At 38.2% G+C, this 25,711-nt stretch overlaps 1 protein-coding gene across 1 annotated transcript in view; it reads left to right on the plus strand.

Moving 5' to 3' along the window:
- CNKSR2 (connector enhancer of kinase suppressor of Ras 2) overlaps positions 1 to 25,711 on the plus strand; it is a 184,651-nt gene that overhangs the window by 4,718 nt on the left and 154,222 nt on the right. The window contains exons 2-4 of the mRNA XM_009997284.1: positions 749 to 912; positions 12,051 to 12,253; positions 23,430 to 23,517. Coding sequence (XP_009995586.1) covers positions 749 to 912; positions 12,051 to 12,253; positions 23,430 to 23,517 — 455 coding nt within the window. The remainder of the gene's footprint in view (positions 1 to 748; positions 913 to 12,050; positions 12,254 to 23,429; positions 23,518 to 25,711) is intronic.

Below are 25,711 nucleotides of genomic sequence, written 5' to 3' on the forward strand. Positions count from 1 at the left end.
AGTGCACCCAGGTCTTGATTTGAGTGACTCCATACAGCTGCCATTGGGGTCCAGTTTATGCATTTGCAGTGCTATCACTTTTCTTGCTCTGCAGAGCCATTTGCAGCCTATTTAGGGGCTGGCATGTTCTGGAGACTGTCAGGTAGTTCAGCGGGGTATGAGGCACTGCAGTCAAGAGTCGAATGAAGAGATGTGTTTCTAGCTGGGGGGAGGTCTGCAGCAGCCCCTTCTCATCATGCTACCTACCGAGGCAGAGGTACACTGAGAGGGAGTTTAAGAAGCACTAGTAGGTAGGTACTCCTGTGTGTGGCATTAAATATATTCACACTCCGGTTATACCCTTAGAATTTGTCTCTGATACAAGTGCTTTCCCTTATTTCCCGTCTCTTGAATAGCTGTAAAAATTAACAGCATCTGTTGATATATCCTCTCCCTTGTTTCCTCCCCTCATGTCCCCTCCCTGATGTAATGGAAGTATTACTAACTTAACTGCTGTTATGAATTTCTAGTACAGTACATTACAATAATTCAGGGCTCTGTTCAGGAGTGTTTGTTATCATCCACTGGTGGAAAAGCCATGGCTGCTATAACTCTCCAAATCTTATGATTTCTGGATAGCATAAAATTACCTCAAAGATAGGGCAAATATTCTCCATTCAATTTTTTTGTTTCAGCCCATTTTGATTTCCTGTGGCAGTACAAAATGTTGCTAACTTTTGTCCTCCTTTCTTCTGTCCTGTTTCTGCAGGTCTTGATGATTGCCTGCAGCAATATATTAAGAACTTTGAGAGAGAGAAGATTAGTGGTGACCAGCTACTGCGCATTACTCATCAAGAACTGGAAGACCTTGGAGTCACACGAATTGGCCATCAGGAGCTCATCTTGGAAGCAGTAGACTTGCTCTGCGCACTGGTAAACTTCTTGGGACAAAAAGGGGGAGGGAGTGAACAGTATTTGCATATCCACAGTTTGTGTATGCTCATTTCTACTCCTAAAGACTAAGTTGCTCAAGAAACTCCTGATGTGTAATGTATGAACAATTTAAACCAGAACATGGTTGAACAATGTATGAACAATTTTAAGCTAGAGGCAAGATAAAGAGCAGAATCTACTGGTAGGATGGTACTTGTTAAATAAATTGGTATCTGAGATTTAAGGTTTGCAGTATCTGTCTTTGTAGAAGAAAAACTTATCTGAAATCACAAAAGGGCTACACTGGCTTTGGTTTGGAATGTAAAACATTTATATATGCGAATGCAGTAATTGAGTGCCAGTTGCCCTTTACAAACAAAATGTCCTGATACCAACCATAATTTTTCAGTGATCCTTTCATGCAAATTGTGGTTTAGATGATTATTCAAGCTTGCTGAAATATAGCTGCTCGTATTTCACAGTATAAAGGATTAAATACTGAAATAATTATCTTACATGTAACTAATACATATTGGATGAAGCATACAGAGAGATTTTTGACCTTTTCACATGGTGTAAAAATGGCATTATCTCCTCGGTGAGGAGTGTGGTGCTGACTTCACCCTAACAAACTTTCTGTGTCTGCCTGTGAAGATTAGTGATAGGTTGGACACACTGTCTGCATTCTCCACTGTAGTGAGGATTGCAGAGCTCTGCTAAGATGTACTTGACTGCCTAAACTGGTGGTTTGTGGATTTTTGATGTACATTACTTTTCCAAGCCCCAGAAGCAGCTTTAAGAAAGCTGAGTCCCAGTAGAGGCAATCAAAGATGGTCACCTGAAAGGCTCTTCAGAAGGACTTGTGGATTCTCAGCATGCAGCAGCTTTTCTGAATATCCAATTGTTACCTCTTTGGGAGACAGATGTGAGGGGTAATGAAGAGAGTGGAAAAAAATAAATAATAAATGTGAAAAAGGGAGAAAAGCTTGCCCATACAGCACGACATTTGATTTTAAATACATCTTATATTCTCTTCTTTAGAGTAGTGCTTCTAATAATGTTGCAAAGTGGCTCAGTGCAGTAAGTTAACTCATCTGTTTGTTTTTAAATAATGCAAAGGGTGCCATCCTATTAAAAAAACTGCTCTATTGATAGAGAAGGAAACAGAGTGAGTTATTCACAAAGTGCTTTTCTCATCAGACAGTGCAAAAGGAAACAAGAAACAAAATACTTTAATTAACTGAAACAAAATCTAGGTTAAGGTGAACACTGATCACCATTCTTCCCAGGCACAAAGGGAGACTGATTTTGGCTCTTTGAAAAATAACCCATTTTCACAGAAAAAAATCTTTGTTTATTTGCTGAAATGTCTTTCCCCCCCCTGGATATGTAATTACAGATGTTATCTTTAGATAAACAAGTACAACTTGTCCTTGTAGCTCCCTTTGTAGGCAAAACTGTATGGAACTAAGATGAATATAAAATAAGAAATTCATAGCAAAGGATAACACTACATCCTTAATTCAGGTAGCAAGTCTCTACTTTCCTGGTCCTTGTTGCACATAGTGTTGTCTGTTTTTCTGAGTTTGTTTTAAAGAAAACTTTGTCAGTGAAACACAACAGCATGCATTCAGATCACAGCTTCTCATTTAGGCTGAGGTTTTTGCAGTCTCACAATTGGCTCCTGATGGCTCCTCAGGGATACAAAATGTGATTGTTATATTGATTTTAGTGGACTTAATTTGAATTTATTGTTCACCAATCAGATAAACCTCTTAGGAAATGTAATTAGGCAATCCTTTTGTCTTTACTGATCCTATACTTACAAGCTTTCCTTTTTTTATTGCATCAATAAGTATCTGTCCTGGTTAGTGCTTGCCCCTTCTTCTGATTAACCTATAATGTTGACTGTTTTGAAGAACTTCAAGCCTATGATTCTCCAATGTAGGCAGTCACTGTTCAAAGTTGTTTGTTTTTTATTTTAATGAAAGTTATATGACTTTTTTTTTTTTGTTTCACTGGAGTTTGACAGGGGTCTGACATGATAGAACTTGGCATGACTTACAAGTATGTTATCCAACTGAGTTGAGATCTATCTGGATGCTGGAGATGATGGGTAGCATGATGGGGTAGAAATAGCAATGTTAATTTTGCCTTGCAAGCATAATCCCTGATTGTTTTAAGATTAATCAATGAAAACCAAAATGATTGTAACTTCTGATTCTCTTCCCCATTCTGTCTGAGTTCATGAACAGTTTTTGGCACTGGAGACAATTGAGGGGGACAGAAGCACGTCACACTGTTCATTACTACTCCCAATCTTCAGGGGAGAGTTTCCAAGACAGAGTTACCATCAATGAGAAAAGCTTCTGCAGTGTTGATTAGGTGATGTGTTTTAGGAGCTGCTTTCTCCCTGCACCCCTTCTCAGCACTTTTTGCGAGTAAACTTCTACTTGCAGTTTCAGCCCTGTCAGCTGTCGATATGGCAAATGGCAAACCAGCTGCTTGTGTTGCATGTCTGTGATTCACTGAGCAACATTTTATTCCTGGAGGAAAGTGGAAAGCCTGAACAAGCATATTTGACTCGTATGGAGATAGAATGGGATTGCCCTAACCCAGGCAGAGGCTATTGAACAGTGCTAAATAAACAAACTGTGTGCCACAGTAATATCTGGGAGCCAGTTATGATTGGTAGCTCTATTTAAATAATATTGCTTATTGATTTTTGACAGAAGGTGGGTGGGTGGCTATGGTTTTTTGCAGTATTCCCCTCCTGTCATAAGCACTTGTAACAAACAGATTCTCCAGTGTTCATTAGCTGATCAGAGAACAAATGGTGGCCTGTGTTATCCATCTTAGTAGAGTTTCTCTTGGCTGCCAGTCTGCCATACTCTGCTCTCAACAAGAGAGCAAGCGTCCTGGGGGTGAGATTCATAGTATTTCTTTTCCTATGGTGCTTCAAAGAAGGAGGAATATAGATTTTACCCAGCTGCTACTGCAGTTACAGGTCACTCTTGCTGATACTGACAGGAGTGTACATATCACATACCATCACTGAAGAGAAAGGAAAATGTAACTAATGCGGTTTGTTTCTTTACTCTCTCCTTCAGTCTGTGATTATCTTATCTCAGTGTGGTTTTATGTTTTAAAAAACCTGTATGTCAGAAAGTGCAAGATAAATGATATGTTCCTAAAAGAAAGTAGTGAGGTCTGTGATGGTGTTTCATTGTTGAATGGTTTTTGGTCCATCCTTCAGAAAATAGCATGATGGAGATAACGCCTGTCGAGTTGTTCTATTTCTGGCAAGGCATGTCTCTTGTCTCTTTCTGTTCAAACTGGGACATGAAACCAAGATCACACTGGTGGCAAAAATGGGTAGATTCCTGCTTGATGTGGATGTATTTATTCACACTGACAAAATCTCAAAAAATAATTGACATCGCAAAACTGGTTGAAAAATGATAAACTAAGGAATGGCACGTCCAGCTCTAGAGATACAGAAGAAACTGTACCAAGTTAGCTGCCATGGTATTTTTTCTCCAGGCTACTCCCAGGTAGTAAGAGATACACTTGTTCACCAGTTATAAAATTATCACCCAGATCCAGGGTCAAAATGATCCTTTTTCGTATGTGAGTGGCGGTGAAGCTAGTCTACGTTTATATTCAATCAGTAAACAAACCATGGCACAGCAGACCTTCATCAATGCACAAAATGCTATGAGCCATGTTACTCTGATGTTTGCTTTAAGAACTGGAGGTTAAATAGAAGTGCCAAGAGAAAGTAAATTGAGGAAATATGGACGTGATGCTTATAAAAAGAGGAATGCATACTGAGGAACAGATTACTTAGATAATGCCATCAGATAATTTTATCAGTCTTCAGGCCTGGGATGCATCTAGAAGACTTGTAGCTCCTGAAATACCTAACTGCACTGCAGAAAGGAAAGAAATGATCATAATCCTTTTTCCATCATCTGTTTGTCAGGAGATGGTGTTTCATTTATTAAAATGGGATGTCACCATGTTTTCCTGAATGTCCATAGACTCTAAATTTTATGTCTCTTTGGTATCATATTTTTCCCAGACAATGCTAACCTTTGTCATGTTGTTTGGAGAATACAAAGAGTAAAGACCACACAGTCAAAGATATCTTTGTATCACCCCAATGCCTTGGTGCATGAAGAATTTTTTGTTGTTGTTTTCCTTCTCAGAAATGTCATGTATGTTTTGCTTCAATTGAGGTTAAATTAGTTTTGTTTGATTTTAAACATTTTCAAATATTTTTTTAAAAGGAGACTTTAAAGTGGAAAATATTTTGTTCTGGGAAGATAAGAATATTTAGAACATTTCACAAATAACTTTTAAATGCTTTGGTCTTCTTTAAACAGAGAACTTCATAAAGTCTCTGTGAATTTGCAAAATACTTCTTCAGAGAATCTGCATTTGTGCAGAATAAAGTTTGGGTAAAAAACAAGCAGATTTTGCTTTGGACAGCATACTGATTTCAGTACTGGCTTCAGTAGCTAGTTACTTATAACTATATAGCTATGGCTGCACAGGAATGTATTATACACTGTATATTTGAATCTGTAAAGCTAGAAGACTGCAGCAGATGAAATAGCATTGTTATTTGGCAGAGAAAACATTGGTGTGCACTAACAGCATGAAATTATTTATCATTTACCACTAACACAAAACATTTATATGCAAATGAATGTAAAAAATAGACCCACTTTACCCCTGAATGATTGGATTCCTCTTAAGAATTATGTGGTTTATCTTAATTTCATCTTAATGCTGTTTCTCACACAGAAATCCTTTCCTTTGTCCTTATCACTAGTCAGATCTTAAAGCTATTTTTTCAGTAACAGTGAATATTAGACTTAGTCACTGTAGTGCTAAATGAGGGAGACTTCATTTCAGAATGGAAATTTATATGTACTGAAGTTGGGATTTATTGTTAGTATTCTGCATCCTCATAGCAGAAGAACTACTTACCCTTTTTGTTATTACCCTATGCAAGTTAAAGTTCTGATTTATCATCTGCCTTCCTGTCTTTAGCCTAAGCTAACTAAACTGCAGAGAAGGAAATTCTGAAATTCATCACCAGATCAATAAAGCTAAGGAGTTCAAAGGTTTCTGATAGCTCATGTAGATCACACAGGAAATACTTGTTGTTCGTGTTACTAGATCTTTTATACAGAACTGCAGTAAACCCTGTGGGTTGCCAGAGGCAGTAAATATGCCTGTATGCAAAGGGTCAATGTCCTTTCTCCCACCTGCCTCAAGAATCAGTTATGCTTCCTAGATACTATTCTTTGTTTTTTACTTTGAGCTGTTCGGAGTTTTGGGCAAGTGCAAAATACATGCTCTGGTTTATAAAAGCATGGTATGGTCTGGGTTTGAAGGGACCTTTAAAGATCCAACCCCCTTGTTAAAAGAAGACTGCATAAAAAGGTCTGTTACATTGTAAAATATTTTAAGGAAGCAGTGTGTTCATAACAATCTACTTCATTTTTGTTGTTGTTTGTTTTTTTCACCAAAAAACCCTATTGATTAGTTGTTTAAGATGCTGTGAAATGCACGTAGCTGAATATGTAAGGGGTAGTTTGAATTCTGGAGAAATATGAGCACTTGGCTGGCTAGGGACAAAATTACATGAGAAAGTACCAAAACAAAAAAAATAATGAGTACTTGGTCTTGCAGTATCTGCTGATTGAGTAAGAAGAAGAGATGTATAATTGCTCTATTAGTGCTACATAGCATAAACAGGGCCTGGCTTTTTGATGTGTTGCTTGATTTTGATGTGGAAAAAGAAGGGCTTTTTTCACAAAAGGTGAAGAAAATGATGATTATGAACCTTTCCCAGGTTCTGCAGAACTATAGCTGAGATGCAGAGCACTTGAATTGTTTGTGACTACAAACACTTAGGACAAATTTTTATACTCTTTGAAACCATTTGCCTTTTAATCAGTTTATGTTTAATAATTGCCACAAATTATCAGTGTCATTTGAGCTATCTGCCTTTTTCTCCTTACATACTGTGTTTATGAAACAGATGTGTAAGGATCATGTGTTGTGCACTTAAAAATTACCCCATATGTCAGAGCTATTTGAAGAAGAGATAACCTTAGTGTTGGCATTTCGTGATGCTGGAAGAATAGGGGCTGTTAGAAATATATGTTGTAGGCAGATCTGATGAGGTATAAAGTTACATAAGGCACCTTCCATATGACAAGCTGTGTTCTCAGTTGCTTGCAACTTTCGGCTGGCAAGCTATCTGCCTTGTACTTTGTGGGATGTGCTCAGCCAAGTGTTCTGGAGAATTAAGCTCAGATGCATTTTGTTCATTTTTAAAAACAACTTCGGAGACAAAGGTTGGAATTTTTCTTGGCAAATTTTTGGCTGCTCCGATTTTTGAGGCGTGGTTTTGAAATGGCTGCTGCATGATGTGGTATCCATGTGAAGCTGCTTTGATTATTCATTTGAAAACTTACACAGGCTTCTGGAGAACTGAGGACTCTATGTACTTTACTATTTCTGGGTAGCTTGTTTAAAAGCAATAAGTATTATGTGCATAAATGATGCTGCAGAATTAAATTGGTAAGATGAAAAAAAAAATAGGGAGGAGCAAAATTAAGCTTGCCTGAGGTTCTGTCCATTTTTTAGCAGTCATCTGCTATTCTTACCTAAAACTCCTGCATTCAGTATGTGAGTAAATGAAAAAAGACTTTTAAAAATGTTACATTAAAGTGAAAACTTGGAATTTCATCCTTGTAAGCTGTTACCCATATTACTGAGTGATAACAGGCATAACTAAGAAGTTAACATTTTCTTGACAAATAATTGCTTATGCAATGCACATAATTTATTACACAGTGTAGCTATATAGGCTATAATTTTTGTCTTTTCAAAAGGTTGCATTTTTTTTCTTCTTAAAAAAAAAAAATGTGTGTGTGTGGCAACAAATACTTGCAAAAAACCACCCAAAAAACCTTTACCTTCTGTAGTTTATGCAGTTGTGGTTGCCTTCTACAGAGGGGCAGCAAAAATGGATTGCTCTGCTATCTGTTCTGCCTGCCCAGAGAAACTGTTTTTATTTTCCTCTTGCCCCCAAGCATCAGTGTTCCAGTAGTATTTTAAGTTTCTGTCTGGTGTCTCTTCAGTAGGAGTTAGCACTGGTCACTGCATCCCTTTTGCTTCACATTGTTTCAAGGAGCTTTCAGGGCTGCAAGAGAATAAACAGTTATTTAGGGATGTAGGCAGAGGAGCCATATGCTGATCTCTCCATCTTGAATTGTTCATAGGAGTCAAATCATGTCCCTGAACTTAATGTGACCTTTGTGCTTAGAGATGTATGGGCAGTCGTGGTCGCATACAAGTTGTGATCAGGACTTCTGTTCTGGAGGATTTCTGGATTTGTTAATGGGACTGTGGCTACATCTTTATTGCATATTGTGGTGTGTTTAGATATGGACTTCTTTTGGTACCTGAGCTTGGGTTTTTAGTTAGCTGAGATGTCTTTGCACTTGAAACAGGCAGCATAAAAACACTCAGAACTAAAGGTCTCAGCAGATCCTTGACACCCTGTATGAGCCAGCAGAAATAATTAGCACTATATGAGTTAGGAATAATTTACTTTTAACCTGTGCTAGCAGTGTAAAGTGCACTTCCCTGCTAGTAAGAGTTAAGTGAATGTAACACAGGAAAGAGGTGAAATGAGCTCTCATTTTATATTGCTTTTCTTTTGTCTTGTTTTGTTTTTTAATTGCAGGGAGGAATGAACAACCAATGAACATTGATCAAACTAATAAAAAAATAGTTTGTTTTACTTCCAAAGTTTGGTTACTGAACTCTTGTCCTACTTTGTGGTACTGGTGTAAGGATAGGCTGGCTGAGGGAATAGGCTGGCTCCCCAAAACAAACAAAAAAAAGTAGAAAAACTCATCAGTGGTGATTAGAGCTGCTACTTGTCAGCATGTGAAGAAAAGAGCTACAATTCATCACTTACACTGTCATTTGAACCCACAGAAATGTAATTAGCAGGTAAAATGTCTATTAATAGCTTCCACCACCTTTAGTTCGAACACCTGCTGACAAGCTATTACTCCGTGTAGCTTAGCTTCATCAAGTCCTTATTTTGTGATTGCCAGAAGAGACTCTATTATAGCTGTTTCTGTTGAGGCAGGGTGTCTCTGAAGAGACTCTTGCTGCGTGGCCTCTCGTTGAGGAAGCAGATGCGTAGACTTGCTTCACTTCTTGTAATCTCTACAAGCATGCAGAGATTTCTTTGTGGTTCTTTCAGTGACTAAATTTGGTTTGGCTAATGAAAGCGTAACGTGTGTTAGGGCTGGCTAAATGCAAAGTAGGGGAAAGCAAAGAATTGTCTCCTCTGCCTGCAATTATCTTCTTACATTGCTTGAAAATAAATGCAATGCATTTCTAAGAAAACCATATTGTTAATAGTATATTATCACTTATAAAGTATGATTAAACTTGGCAGTTATTATTCTAGTAAGCTTTTTTCAGATATTAGAATATCCAAAACTGTTCATTTTTAATGTGGCCCAGAAATATTAGTGATCAACAGTGTGGGGATTCTGTTAGCTTGGCTGCCGTTTTAGGATCCTTCTACTTGAAGGCTTCAATAAACACAGCTGCCCAAAAATATATGCTGCCTGAAAATAATCTCTGTATTTTCCATCCCTGGCTTTATGTGCCTCATAGCACAGGTGAAGGCTTTGCTGAAATCAGTGCAATTCCTCATGTAGCACTGGATTTTATATGTAGCTTACATTTGTCATTGCAGTGTTACATTTGTCCCAGTTTTTATGTTAAAGAACACGCACACATTTGATGGATTTATGTGAAAGTAGACTTTGTATCTGTCAACATTGTCTCTTCCTTTCCACATATCTGATGGTGGAAAAAGACATCTGAAAAATTGTGTGTCTGTAGGTGGCCGTCATTTGAGATGTTAACAGGCCACTAAGCTTTTATACGAGCTGTTTTTCTAAAGCAGCTTATACATGAATGCACCAAATTTTCTCGTTGTAGAATAAATTTCTGGGTATTGTTTTGCTTGGTCCACAGTGTTCCATATTACATGGGGCTTTGAGTAACCTGGACTAGTGGGAGGTGTCCCTGCCCATAAAGCAGAGTTGGAAGTAGGTGATCTTTAAGGTTCCTTTCAATCCAAACCATTTTTTGATTCTATGATTCTTTTTGCTGGTGCTCTACTTTGTGGTGGGACTAGAGGCCTGCACGTTCCTGCTGTGGTGGGCACAGCACACCAGCACGGGTTGGTAGCCAACACCTCCCTTTCTGAGTGGCTGAGATACAGACAAGGTGACATAGTGGGGCACGGAGAAAGAAAAGGGAGTGAAATAATTTGGGGTCGTGGAGGATCATTAGGCCACAGTGTGAGGCCCCCAGTCCTGGGTCCTCCATGCTGCTGGGCTGGGGAGGTGAGTGGCTGCCCGGGTCTGGCTGCTTCCTTCCCTGCCTTAATTTACAGATTCCTATCCTGCCTTCATTTACCTGGCATTAATTTACCTGGTGTGGTTTGAAGGCAAGCGTGGTGTTTAGATAATTGCACTCAGCTTCTTAGTAACAGCCCCCTGAGTTAAGAAGTTCGACAGTTTGCTGTGTGAGAAAGAAGGACAATCTATGAGGAGCCCTCTGGGCAGCCTGTGCTTCGTGGCCTTTCCCCTCTCCTCCCCATGTTTGGGGAAGGTGAGCACCATGTTGCATGGGTGTTGTGGCACTTGCTTGGTTGGTTTTGGTTTTGGTTTGGCTGATGTGTAAGTCATTTCGTGTTATGTATCTTTCATCCAGAATACTTTTCATTTGTTTCTTCCCCTGTTAATTTTGCCAAAATGAGCTAGATGCTCAAGAAGCAGGATGAAATAAGAACAAGCTTGTGAGGTTTTTTCAGACTTACCCGGTCCTCGATCTCCATTGTGCTCTTTCAGCCACAACAACCATGGAGAATTGCAGCAGAAAGAAATTAATTTTTATCTGATGTTTATCTCTGTAATTGGTACTGATTTAATAAGTTATTCGTTATGAGCTGCTTAGATGCATAATAAAGTACTTTTTAGTTTTTCATCCAAATTTATTGTTTTCTTCTTGTAATTTTTTATTTATAATCTAACTCTATCTGTTGTATAATTGCTGTTGAATATTTACATGGTGGAAAAGCCACTGCCCAAACATACAATTGTCCATCCGGGACCTGAATGTGGTGGCAGAGGACAGCACCTGTGCAGAAACTGTGCAGTTGAGAAACATGCCTTCAAAGTCTTCCTTGCTCAAAATATGGATATTCACAGAAGTTACAGTAGGAGTTTTAAAAGTGCAGCCTTAGCATGTGGTCACTTCCCCTTTAAGCCAAGTCCCAAAGTGAATCTTCTGCTCTTGTTTTAGTGGCTCCCTCATGAAGTTTGTTCAGTTTACAGGCAAGATGGGCTGGCTAGGAGATGGCAGACAAGCTGTGTCTATTGTCTATTAAATTGATTGTCTATTAAATTGAAGCAAAGTATAAAACTTGGCTTAATAGGGCAACGTAGACATTGAGCAGAATAGGAGCGTGTTCTCTGGTCTGTGATTCTGGTGGTCCTTTACTGCTGACAAGAATAAAAATAAGTTAATGAATGTGCTTCCTTCACTGAAACCAACAAAAGCAATCTGATGTCAAACTGTGTCCGTACTTTGTTCTTCTGCTAGTTGCAAGCCCTCTTGCCAAACGTGATTTTAGGAATTAGTGTTAGTATGGACATGAGGGACTGATCTCTTACCATCAGATCTACTGAGAGAACTGATTGGAGAGTGATGCCCTGCTTTGAAAGTCAATCCTTCAGACTAGGCATTTTTCCTCATTTTGAGATATTTTTCTCAGTTCACTTAAAACCACCTAAAAGATCACTCATAATTTTGCCCTTCTTTTGTTCTATTTTTATGCATTTTAGAAACAGAACATGCCATACATTTAAAAACTAATGAGTGGGTGTATTTCTACCTTAATTATTAGGAATGGTTAACTTTTGAAGCAGAATAGCAGTCTTGATGTTCTCGGTACTTCATGTTCAGCTGTAAAGCTAACTTTCTTTCCTTTGTTTTTTTTATTTTCAATGCAGAACTACGGTTTGGAAACAGAAAATCTAAAAACCCTTTCTCACAAACTCAATGCATCTGCCAAAAATCTGCAGAACTTCATCACTGGGAGGAGGAGGAGTGGTCACTATGATGGAAGGACCAGCCGCAAATTACCAAATGATTTTCTTACATCGGTAGTGGATCTGATTGGAGCAGCTAAAAGTCTTCTGGCTTGGTTGGACAGGTAAAATCTTCCAAATTTGTCACAGGTAACGAGATCACACACACACACAAACCCCAGCTTCTTCACAAAATGTAATGTAGACATTAAATTGGAAGCAAAATTAATTTACCGATTCTGAGAGGATGTTTGCAGTGATATTTTCTCGTGAACTCAGCATGCAATTCAGATAGTATTTCAGGACAATACATCAAAATGCACTGCAACCCTACACAAATTATAGCAAATAATGGCCAATGACATTATTAGGTTATATATGTATTTTAATATTAATACAGAGCAGCACTTTGCCCTGCTTAACTCAGATTCATTGTTCTGATAGCATCAATTTCACAAAACTGGGGTCATGTTTTTAATTATATTGGTGTCAATATGTACTTCCTTTGTGTGTGTGTGTAATCAGGCATGCTGCATTTTAGATTTTTAAATGGCAGTGAAATACCTCTGAAACTGTAGATGCAATCAGAACTATCTTATACTTTTATCTCTATTGCCTAGGAAGTATGTGGGACTAGGACGCAAGTACTTTTCATGGAGGAGTTTAGTATTGAGACTTGGAAAACCAGGAAAACATTTTAGCTCTGCCTCTTGACGATTGTTGTTACTTGGAAGACCTGTAGGCTTCACTTTTTCTTCCTGCAAATAATTTTTGGCAGAAAACAGCATTTAATTTGAGGTCTTAAAACAGAAGGAACAGTGGAAAACCATGTTATTTTGTATAGGCCAATCAGCATTTGCTGCTTCTTTCTATTTAGAGATAACCTTGATTGTTTTCTCATTGGAATTGTGGCTAATGGCTAAATACTGCTAGTAACAAAGTTAAGATTTATTATATTTTTCATAAAATAGTCTGGTATTTAGTAAACTTACACATATCTAACACATTGAAAAACAATGTGTTTTTGGCATCTGAATATGAACTTAGTGATTGAGCTTCAGGAAGAAAGTAGTTCTTGATGCTAGGAAACATGTGCACCTGAGCACTAATGTTTCACTGTAGTACTGTGCCCTGTGCCCAAATTATGCACTTTTAGTGTTAAAAGACAAATCCAGTCTGTAAAACTTGCTTGCAGCTCAGAAGTGTGTTGAGAATTATTTCTTTGTACAATTAAGTATATCAAGGCAGCTATTTTGTAGTTGTCACAAAAACCTCTGTGAGTTTTGGAGGGGTAAGACCTCTAAAATTATTTTTTAAAAAATGCCTATCAATTCTACTCCCAGTAAAATGCAAAATGACTTTTGTATTTATCTGAAATGATAGCTGATCAGATCCAGGGATTCCAAGAATTAAAAAATTAGTGTAGCCATAGTGGTATCCTGCCTTTAACAATGCTGTCTTTAGTATCCAAATAAGGCTTTATTTGCATATATATATAAGGCTGGTATTTTTATTTCATTTAGATTTCTGGGAAAGGCTTTTGAGGATCTGTAACTTAAACACTTGGTTCTGGCAAATGTTTTCTGCAACTTCTTAAGACTTTTCTGATTTATGAGTGTGTGGGTGTTTTGGTTAGGTTTGTTCTTCCTTCTTTGTGAAGCCCCCAAATTAGTTTTTCTCAGGAAGTGGGAATACCTGCAGATCAATGCTTATCATATTCCTTCTAAATGCTATTGGGACCACTAGGGGGAGATAGAAAGATTTTTAAAATAAAGTATTTAAAGTCAGGAACATGGATTTATTTTTATTCTGCACAGTTGTTACTATTAAGTCTGGGTCCCAAAGCTTAGTCCTTTGGTTGGTTTCTAACACCAGTTTCATCTCTGGGGTGCGAGAGAGGGGAGGGAGGGCAAACCATTAGGAGTAATAAAGTGGCTACTAGGCTTATCCACACCATTGTAAGATCCTAAGATACTAGGCTGCCCCCATGCAGTGTTTTTTAGGCCACATCTGGAAAAAGCAGCTAGCACCAGCTCCAAATGGATGGAAATGCAATGGTGTGGCTTTTATGTGTAGGGGATGGTGATAACTCCATACAACTTGTGCTTCACTTGCTGCTCTAGCAAGCTCTCTTTTTATGGTGTTTCTGTAGGACACTTACAATCTGTAAGTACCTCCTTAGCCCAGGCACAATTATCGGAAGGAGTGCAAGAGTCAGGGTTTGCTGAGTTACTTTCACTGTGGCTTTTGCAGTGCCACTGTGCAGGGCTGATTCAAGGACTCTCATTGTTCCAGGTCTGCCTGGAGCAGTTCTACTTCCAGATGTATGTCAGAAATTCAGTTTTTCTGAAAATTAGGGTAGGTATTATTGCCAGGCTTTACAAGTCTTCTGGTTTAGTTTCATTTGTGAACTGGAAAACATAATAGAGAATTCTAGCTAATTTTGAAAAAAGTTGGCTGGTTATTTTAAGGAGCATCAAATAGCTCTCCAATAATGTCCTGTAGAGAAACTGTCATCACACTAACAGATTATGTCCTTAAGCTTTTTAGACTATTTTAAACTTCCTGTTACTTTATCAACCCAAAATCTGTCTTCTCTTCATGAAGACTTAAAAAAAGTTGTGTAGCCTAATAGTGTTTTATTTTATACTCTTTCAAAAATCTTCAAATTTTTCCAACCAAATTTACTTATGGGATTAGTGCATTCATGAAAAACTATGAGTCTTTTGTGAAAGTATGGTGCATTTCCACTTGACAATTAATTTAGCTGTTAGGCTGATGAAAAAAACATACTGTAGGCTGTAGGAATAACTATTTATCTGATATTCAAAGCAACTTGGTGTCAAAATGTCTCCAGTGATACTTATCAAGAGTTAGAGAATAATATATATAGTCATCCAGGTGTTCTGGATTTCCAGTTACATCATTGGTTTCTTTTCAGTCTTTACTCCTGTAATTCATGAAAATTGTGTTCCTTGGGATAGTAATATGTGCTGTCTTGCTAAATCCTCCTTTTCTGATGTGTCATTTTCTTGGAAATTCTCCACCCTTTTACAGGGCTGATGCACTTCATCCTATGAAGGAAACCTCAGTGCTTTCTGCACAGTGTGTTTCCTGTCCTGAGATTAGATATATCTCTTCTAATAAATGTATCTTTTGAATTACAGTGAAAACAAAACGAACTTGCCTTCAAAGTTTGGGCAACTCATTTTTTTCAAATTTGTTGTTTGGTATCAATGTTGGAGGGAGATAAGTAGCACTCTGGTCAAGCAAGGAAAACTCTCTGCCTTATACTTCTGAACTACAAAGTGTGCTACAGTCTGGAAGCCAAGTGGCAAATGTAATGAAATTGCACACAGTTGAAAAATATGTGCAACTGATGTAAAAATAAAAATCGAGGGAAAAAGTTTTGTGTCTCTCAAGCTAAATATAACGTATTACAGAAAGACTTTTAAAAAATGTTTGATTAAAGTAGGATTGCTCTTGTGAGTTCAATACTGTGGATCCACAACATGCATTGCAATAAAGCTATCACTAACCTCATAAGAGTATTTTTTTCTGTACAGTAGTATGTCGAGTAGTAGCTACATATTTAATTGAGAGTGAAATTAGACATATTTATTTCTGTTAATCCTAGATAATGTTTTGTTCTTGCAGTAGGGATCTATATAATCCATGTGAAAACCAGTTTGTAAAGATGTTGCTTTGTGTGTGGATGTGTCAGTGTTCACTGCCTCTCTGAAATTTCTGAATTAAAGCCATCCATGGCTTTCTCACATTAACAACACCATGAGCTCACAGAGGATTTTGACAATCAAACTGCTTTTTTCATCTTTAACAAAACCATGTTAGGATTTTGCTGTGTTACCTGCATCTTCATTAACACCAGTAAAAACTTCCTAGGTTTTGTACAGAGGCAAGTATAAACTGAAAAGCCCTTATAGGGATCCCAGAAAATCCTTCTGAGCTCCAAGTTTAATGCATTGAGCAATACTTATCACTAACTTTCTGGTTAAGACACAGCCAGCTCTTACATTATACTCACATCACATTCCTTTTCTACTAATTTGCTGCTACCTATTGTTTGTACTTCTGAAATTGTGAAGAGTCCTGAGTGAAGGGTGCTCAGATTCAACTAATACTTTTTCTTCCAGAACTTACCAAATCAAACATACAGAAGGTTGTATTTTTTGTCAGAAGTTGGCACAATGTTGAGTGTTGAATTTTACTTCTAATGAGTCAGAGGCTACTGCAAAGTGAAGGCAGCCTTGGGAGCAAAAGCACCTTTTTTTTACACCTCCTTTAAGTACCCCATTTTACCCCTTCAGGTACCACTGTGCATCATAGTTTTTTCTTTCATGGGTTGGCTGTATTTAACAGGTACAGCTCATTAGTCTAGTCTTAATTGTGAATAACTATAATGCTCTTTGTCAAAGAAGAAGGATCCTGAGGGAACCTGACCTGGAGTGATATTTTGTGGCAGCTGCATGAGTTTTGTCTCTTCCCGTCTTGTCTCTTTGCTCTGCCAGCACACAACTTATTTGCATCCCTTGCTTCTGCTGGTCCCATCTTCCATGTTGCTCTTAGTTTGATACGTTGTACTCATTCACTTCCACCACACTTCCATCTTCACCAACCAAACACTCTGGAAATCTGTATTTCCTTCTGACTGCACTAAGCTAGACACACTCCTTTGTTGCGCTTCTGGGCTTTCTGGTCCAGCTTACTCTGCAGTGTTTGGGCCCTGTTACCTGAAGCAAGGAGTCCTCACACCCTGTATCTTGCACAGCACCAGGAACAGTGTTTTGGATATCAGCAAATAGCAAGCAATATCTGTATAAATTATAAATGTGGACTTAAGGATTTAACAAAATGTCATTGACTTCCTATTAGATAACTACTACAACATTCTGAGTCTGTTGTGTCACAGATTTCAATGGTTGGGAATTAGGATTTGCCAGGGAAAACTGGATTTTTTTTGTGTACTGTTTGACTCAGCCATCTGTGTGGGCAGTGATTCAATGTCTTTCACAGCAACTCTCTCCTATCCCTTGCTTTTCACCCTAGTGCTATCCCCCATTTGGAAATAAAAAACTTAAGCTGCTGCTGCAGATTATACTGAAGTCTAAGTAGCAGGAACAAAGAGATCTTTTGGAGATATATTTTGTATTCCAGACTTCCAGTGCTGTGGCCAGAGAAAAGCTAACAGGCTGACAAATGTGCACCAGACTGATTAATTTACCACTGCTGTCTGGATACATGATACAGGAACAAAATGGAATAAGGAGATGAATAAAAAGACCAACTGTAAATAGAAATTGTTGATCATGTAAAAGATATGGGTTAAATTGCTGACAGTAGCAACAAAATGTAAAGTTTCAGAGTAAAAAGCCTTTCTGGAAAGTCTAGGTCTGCTTTTAGGACCATTCATAGTGTGTTGGAGTGTAATCCTTTGACTTCTAACCCCAGATGGGCAAGTCATTTTGGCATGGGCTTAAACATCCTGATATTATGCTAAGCGCTTATATGTATACATAAATCCAGTTGAGTAAGGCTAAAATATGTTCCTAAAGTTAAGGATATTTGAGTACTTCAGTGGTTAAGTCTGGACAGCAGAACAGTATCTCCAAGTCTCACTGTGGCCTCTGGAAATTTTTTTTTTGGTGATGCTGTTGTCTACAGAGAAGTGTAGCTTTCAATGATGTAAACACTCTTGTTTAGGTATGAACAGTTCTAGGTGTTCAGCTTCAGTATACCTTTTAAGCCTTTGTATGAAAGCAACCTGGTAGCAGAATGCTTTTCACTCAGAAACGGATCTCCCTCTTTTCACCGTGGTGACACACAATACATACATTTTCTTCCACTGTGGGGATAATGTTTTCATCTGGATTTCTTCATCTCATTAAATTTTTGTCTCATTTGTCTCTTTTTTTTTCATTGCCTTGGTGATGTTTATGGTATGACTTTTTTTTTGTAGTTTTAAGAGGATCATTCAATGGGAAAATGATGCTTGAATGTTTGCAAGCCCATAACTTCTTCCTTACAAATAAAGTGTTAGTGGTTTAGAGTGTCCGTTATAACAAACTTCATAGAGTCCTCTTAAGTTGTTCTTGGTTATTGCTTGTCCTGACAGGGTAGTTCTGGTTTGCACACAAGATGGCAGGGTGGGAGGGGAAAAAATGAAAACCCAATCAAAAAGAAGTCAGAGAGTTCAGCAATTCTTTGCTCGCCACACAAACAATGCACTTTCTGTCGATTAGTTTTCAGTCTTAAACCTGTGGATCATATGTTTCCTTCACTATTGCCCTTTATGCTTGTTTGAATGGTATGCCAAACCTGTCAGTAAGTGCTGCCTAAGAATGCTATGGTACTTAAACCATATTGTGCTACTGGAACAGCTGTAAATGTTTAACAGAGCACTCATTTAAAGAATTCCCTTTTTCTGTGTGAATTTTACTGCATTCCTTTCTGATTCTACAAAAAGCAGTTCCATTAGAAATACAAATAAAATGTTTTGTTTCATTAAAGCCTAGAACTAGGACTCTTAGACAGATTTGTCACAAATATATATGCAATAATATTGTACATTCAGATTTTTACTTGAGTTTAATGTGTTATGTTTGAAAAATGAGCTATATTACTGATTTGGTTACTTCTCTCTTTAAAAGATTTTGGACTATTATGTTTAACGAAACTACTCTCAGGATGTTTTCACTTGTTAGAATTCTAAAATAAGTATGATATGGTTTTAAACCCCTCACAAAGCCTATTGTTATAAAATAGCTCAGCATTACCACTAGTGGTAAAATACTTCTATTTTGGGGTCAATGCTTTTACCAACAATATTCTTTATTTGTCCAAATTGCAGCTTTTAAAACTGTACATATTTTTCCCCTAACCAAATGTTGTATGAAGAAGTGAGACATGGAGGCTAAAGCATATGAGGCTAAAAATGTTGATAATGTAGAAATACGGAGTGTATGCGCCTCCTTTACTACATACATCTGGTTTTAATTGTTTGGGAGGGGTTTCCTTCATGTGCAATCAATCATTGTATTAATAGCTATTTAATCGTATTATTTCTTAGTTCTGTGTGGGAATTTGATGTGCTATATTGATATATCTGGCTTTTCTACCAATCTTTCAGGGTGGCTTAATTTATTAATGGTAGATAATATATTTTTTTTCATTCTGAAAGATGCTGATACTGCCGAAAATTTCAGTTGGGTTTCAGTTCATAAAACACATGCATGTGTGTTAGAACCTGCATTACACATGTATAAACAAATCAATGTTTCAGAGGTGGTTTGTTACTTATCTCAAACACTTTTAAAAAAAGGGAAAAGAACTAGTAGTTCTGTCATGCCTGGTGTTAGGGCTTTTCCAGCTGCATGCATGGTCACAAAACATATTTGAACTTAATTATAACTGACACCTATTATCCCTCAAGTTGTGAAAATCGTTTGAAAGTCCCTAATGGCTTCAAATATTGCAAAGGAGAAGGCAGGAGAAAAATTTGAGAATAAGGGCAAAACCACCTGGCATGTGTGTGCAGAAACATTGATGTGACTGCATACATCTCCTTTCCTTAAGATATCAGGCAAAGAAGGGGTAGAGAAAGAATGGAAAGGAGAAATAAAGCTAAATTAATGGAAATGAAGGAAATTAATGTAGGTGTGCTGTGGAGCTACAAAGGTATTTTGATGCAGGTGTTGCAAAGGAAGAGAACACAGGGAGGTTTTGAAGGAAGTACAAGTTAATTAAAGAGTAATTGAGTCAGAAAGGTTCCACAAATAGGGAAATGTATGTGGAAAAAGGTATTGGAAAATACTAAGACAAGAGACACAATGGAACACTGAGGTTAGTGTCACAGCAGGAAGTGGGGCAAAATAAGGCCCCAGTACAAGGCAATTCTATAGTTCTTGTTTAACTTAAAGAGCACTGAATTGGGCAGCACACATATTGAAATTTGCAGATATTCTCAGGGACTTTGCTTTACTGGAGCCATAGGAGGTACCTGAGAGTCTAAGGCCCAAGGGGCTGTGAAGATGTGGCTTTGAAAGAAAGGACTAGAAATTGGAAGTGGATGGAAATTGCTTAGCCAAGCCAAGGAAATACTTTTTTTAAAAAAAGTATACAGTGATCTAATTGAACAAGGAAGTCTTTCTAGTTGAGGTGTTTCTGATGCCTTGAGAGGAAAGCATTTTAGCAGCCACTTGAAAAATCAGTGTATGTTGGCTTTATATACATTTATACATACTGTTTTACCAGTTGCAAGTAAATACTGATCTGTGGTATTAAAAATACAATCAGTGGATACATTAATGAAGAGGGTTTTTTTTTGTCAGATTGGTGTTTCACACTGTGTTTTTTATGAAATTCAATCAGTGATCCTACAATGATGTTTGTATTGATATTTTGATTTAAACTCCTGGCATGTTGTTATAATAAGTCTTGGTGGATTTGAAACCGTTGAAACTGAGGCTTGGGATATAATACCAAAACACATTTCCTTTGGCAGTAAATATTTAAAGAGGCTTTTGTCCTTACCATTTCCCCAGCTGCTATGCAGTAATGACTGTATAGTTGTGCATGCAGATTACCTCCAGGGAAGTGTTCTGAACTGGGGAGGGGGAGGAAAGGGAATTTCAGTTTTACTGGTCCAATTTGCAGCAATACCCCAGAGATGCATCAACAGAAACTGATGTGAGTGAGTCGATTTATAAGCTACAAAGACCTACAGAGAAGGCAGCTCGAGGACCCATTACATTTTCTGCAGGAGCAAAGTCCATATAACACAGGCCCATCTCATCCTTCCAAGTCAAGAAGCACTTCTCAAAATACTACGTATTAGTTATTGATTGTTAGTGGTTTCTTACCCTCCTGCTGGCAGACTTGCTGCCTGCTTCACATTCTGTTTTCAGTAAATCTTCACTGTGTAAACTTCAGTGTAACAAAAATGAGTAATGTCTCAGTCCCTTTGCCTGTCCTTTAATGTCAACAAAGTTTATTTGAGGCATTTCTAGCAATGCTTACTAAAAGCAATGATGATAAAAATGTCATTATTTTCCTCATGAATCGTGAAACCAAACTAAATTGTAGAAATATGAGGGAAGATGATGCAGTATGAGAAGCCGAAGTATACCATGCAATTTTGTTTAGAGAAATGCTGGAGGCTTTGAAATGTCAAATAGATTCCAGTTGTGTAATTTGAGGATCAAATTGTATTAGCATCCACACTTAAAGTAAAATACCATTTGCTGGCTTGTTTCCATTCATCTTCAATAAAAGCAAGTTCATAAACACACATGACCTTTTAAAATCAAGGTTTCAGGTAGATTTCAGAACCTCAACAGTAAAGTTTTGAAAGGAAAAATATCAGTCTTTTTGTACATCTTGACTAGTGTACTTTTTTGAACACAATTATGGTTCATATTCAAACAGTTCAGTTACCTTTTATCCTTTAATATGCTTGCAGGCCTCCTGCACTTCAGTAATACTCTGTGTGTGTATCTGTGGGTAGCCCTGCTGCAATGTGCATGTATAGTACAGCTGCCCTATACTGCAAAAAATTGGAGTTTGAATTGTGATTATACATCTGTGTCAAAGAGCTTTTGTTAGGCAACTTTTGGAACTTAACCACATACTGTCTACTAAGCCCTCACTCTCTCATTGCTTTTATGTTTCTTAAATTCTACCTAGTTTTCAATTTCTGTGTTTTTATTTTTAAAAGGCTGTACTGTTTTTTTCTGTAGAAAATACAGGCAGAAAGTATATGTTGTTGTATGATGTCTTGCATCAAATTAAAGCTGCTAGACTTGTTTATGCACCTCAAAGTTCATTTTATCTTATGAAATATCAGGGTTGAGTTGGGGTCCCTGAAGAAGAAAGGGCATTAGAAGAAGTAGCTGAAGATAGGGTAGTTGACATGGACAGCGTGAACATTAGTAGACAGTTCCTCTGCCGTCATTAAAATTTCAGTAGTTCGGCATATGGAAATGAAGTTTAGAAACCTATTCATAACCAGTAGAACTATATTTGTAGTTATCGTTTGGACATGCTTATAGCAGAGTTCTTTGTACTGGAAATTTGGCATAAAAGGCCTAAATGAGGAAGGCATAATATCAACCAGCACTGTAAAACTCTTAAAGGTATATGCGCTAAAATGGGATGAGAGAAGGCTGCTGGGGAAGAGACTTGTCACCCAGCTTAATTTAAAGGCAACCATTTATAGTATTGTTTAGAGATCTTGGCACATTGCATGATCTGTTGTTAGTTTATTGAAACATTATAATCCTTGAGGTTCTTTGCCACCTTTTTTTTTAGATGTTTGAAGCAGATGTATTAGGGAACAATAACATCCTTGCAATGCTAATTATTCCCATAAAAGCCTCATGTGCAGCACCAAGGAAATAAAAATGTTGACTTTTCTTGGAGAAAATGCCAGTCCTGCCTAGTGTTTGTTTACTTCTTGCACATGGATAATAGTCCAAGTTGAGTTAGTAGTTTAACACAGACTTGTAGTACAGAAATAAGATGACTGCCAGCCTCACTAACCAAATAAGTTTTAACAGTGCCTCTAGAAAACAATCAAGTATCTAGGTAGACAAGCATTTTAAACATTCTAACATGAAGTTTTAAGGTATAGAATAGATGTAGGTGACATTTCTAAGTGCTGGATTACACTAAGCACTTCTGATTGTAGCACAGTGTTTGTGATGTTAGGTTGTGCCTCCAGTTTAGCCATTCCAGCTGCTTGTGAGCTTTGATGCATCTCTGGCTCTAAATGCTATTCGCCCCTTTTGGATACAGATTTTCCTTCTGAATCCCTCCAGTGTTTTTACTAGATTTTAGATCAGGTCCCAAGAATCCCAGTGAATCAGCCAAATACTTTCCTCATCTATTTAACATCTGGACACCACTGATATCACAGGTGGAGGCGGTGCCTCTGACAGCCTTCATGAGGGTATTCCCAAACAAGTGCAGAAAGCAAGATGGGTATTTTCTGGAAGAGTTAAGACAGTTCAGAGGTAAAATAGAAGGCTGAGAAAAATAATGTTTTTATAAATTTAATTTCTTAAAGAGGAACTTAAAAACTGCAAAACTAAGGAGAGATGGACATTTTCCATTGCTATGTATCTTGTATTATACAATTTTAGTAGTACATTTTGTGTATTCTACGTGATTTTAATACCTCTAGAAACAACATGTATTAAGCACATTGTGAACCAGTGAACCAAGTGGATAAATGCTAGTGATATTCATCATTTTTTCTTTTCTTTTTTTTTTTTTTTTTTTTAGATCACCTTTTGCTGCAGTCACAGATTATTCAGTAACAAGAAATAATGTCATACAGCTCTGTCTGGAACTAACAACAATAGTACAACAGGTATGAGACCATCTGCTTAGAAATTTTTTTTCCCTAAATTGTAAATGGCCATTATCTCTTAACACAATTTTGTGTTGCTCTGTCTATATCATTGTCTAACAAAATAAGGGAATATTAGTACTTAGGAAATGCTTTATAAAAATGCTGCTTCCTGATTTTATAATGCTAGCCTGGGTTGTGCTGTGTATATGCCTCTGCATGTCTCAGTAGTGTTCATCTTGGCTTCACTAACGGCAAATCGTGCCTGAAAACTATGGCCTGTTGTGATGAGGCTACAGCGTTGGTGGATAAGGGAAGAGCAACTGATGCCACCTATCTGGATTTGTACAAAGCATTTGACACTGACCTTTATAACATCCTTGTCTCTAAATGAAAGAGACCTGGACTTAATGGATGGACCACTCAGTGTGTAAGGAGTTGGCTGGATGGTTGCACTCAAAAGAGTTGCGGTTAACGGCTCAACATCCAAATGGAGACCAGTGACAAGTGGTGTTCCTCAGGGGTCAGTACTGGGACTGGCACAGTTTGACTTCTTTGTTGGTTACATGGACAGTGGAATTGAGTGCAGCCTCAGCAAGTTTGCCATTGACACCAAGCTGTGTGGTATGGTCAACACACTGGAGGGAAGGGATGCCATCCAGAGGGATGTTGACGGGGCTGGTGCCAACCTCATGAAGTTCAATAAAGCCAAGTGTAAGGTCCTGCACATAGGTCGGGGGAATCCCAAGCACAGATACAGGCTGTTTTGAGAATGGATTGAGAACAGACCTGTGGAAAAGGACTTGAGGATGCATGTGGATGAGAAGGTCAACATGAGCTAATGAAACTCACTTGCAGCCCAGAAGGCCAATCAAATCCTGGGCTGCATCAAAATAAGCATTGCCAGCAAGTCAAGGGAGGTGATTCTCCCTCTCTTCTCTGCTCTTTTGACACTCCACCTGGACTTCTGTGTCCAGTTCTGGAGTCCCCAGAAGAAGAAAGACATAGAGCTGCTCAAGCAAGTCCAGAAGAGGGCCACAAAGATGATCAGAGGGCTGGAGCACCTCTCCTGTGAAGACAGGCTTGAGAGAGTTGGGGCTGTTTAGCCTGGAGAAGAGAAGGCTCCAGGGAGACTCTATAGTGGCTTTCCAGTACCTGAAAGGGCTACAGGAAACTGGGGAGGGGGGGAAGGTGGGGGAGGCAGGGTCTTTTTACAGGAGCATGTAGCAATGATGAGAGGGAATGGTTTTAAGCTGAACGCGTGTAGATTTATGTTAGACATTAGGAAGACATTCTTTAGTGTGCTGGTGGTGAGACACTGGCATGGGTTGCCCAGAGAAGTTGTGGATGCTCCGTCCCTGCTAGTGTTCAAGGCCAGGTTGGATGGAGCTCTGAGCAACCTGATCTAGTGGGAGGTGTCCCTGCCCATGCATGGGGGTTGTAACTAGGTAATCTTTATTATTCCTTCCTTCTTTGATTCTATGATTCTCTAGTGTAATATCATCACTATAAATCTATGAAATCTACTTGATAATTTGCCTATTTATTTTCTTAAATTTTGTCTTCGATTTTTAATCAAGTCTCTGGTTCAAAAGGTCTGTATGAATTTGACTTTAGTCACCTGCTCTTTTGTGCAATTGCTATAATCTAGGCACCTGTTAAGATGACACATATCCCCATGAGGCTATAATATTTTATATACATCTTTTTACATCCTACCTTCAAGAAATACAGAATTAGGTACTGAAGAGTACACGTAATGGGCATCATTTGGGACTGCAACCTAGAGAATCTATCCCACTCTTCTGTTGCTTCCCTGTGTGTGATTTAGGTTTGTCTCCATTGTTGCCTGTCGTTTGGCTGAAACTGAAGAGTCTGTTTTACTGCAAGTTCAAACTAATGTTAAAAACAAATTCTGTAGAAATAACCTAGGAATTTTGAAGTAGTTTTGTTCAGCTAAGCTTCATCATTTACCCTGATGCATGTGTTTCTGAGAGCAGTCTGCATCAGATGACAGTGAATGGCCTCAGTACCATCTTATACCATCAGGTGACTATGCAGGGCAGCAGATCCCATCATGCAGAGGGAAAAGGATCCAGAGAAGGCTGCATCTCCTGGTAGTTCAGCAACAGCAGAGGGAAGGGACCCCTGCTGCCAAGCAGAAGTTCAAGGGAGTATTTACATTTGAGAAGGTGTAATAGAGATAAAGGGAAAG

This window comes from Chaetura pelagica, unplaced genomic scaffold, assembly GCF_000747805.2.
Source record: "Chaetura pelagica isolate M959 unplaced genomic scaffold, ChaPel_1.0 scaffold80, whole genome shotgun sequence".
NCBI lineage: Eukaryota > Metazoa > Chordata > Aves > Apodiformes > Apodidae > Chaetura > Chaetura pelagica.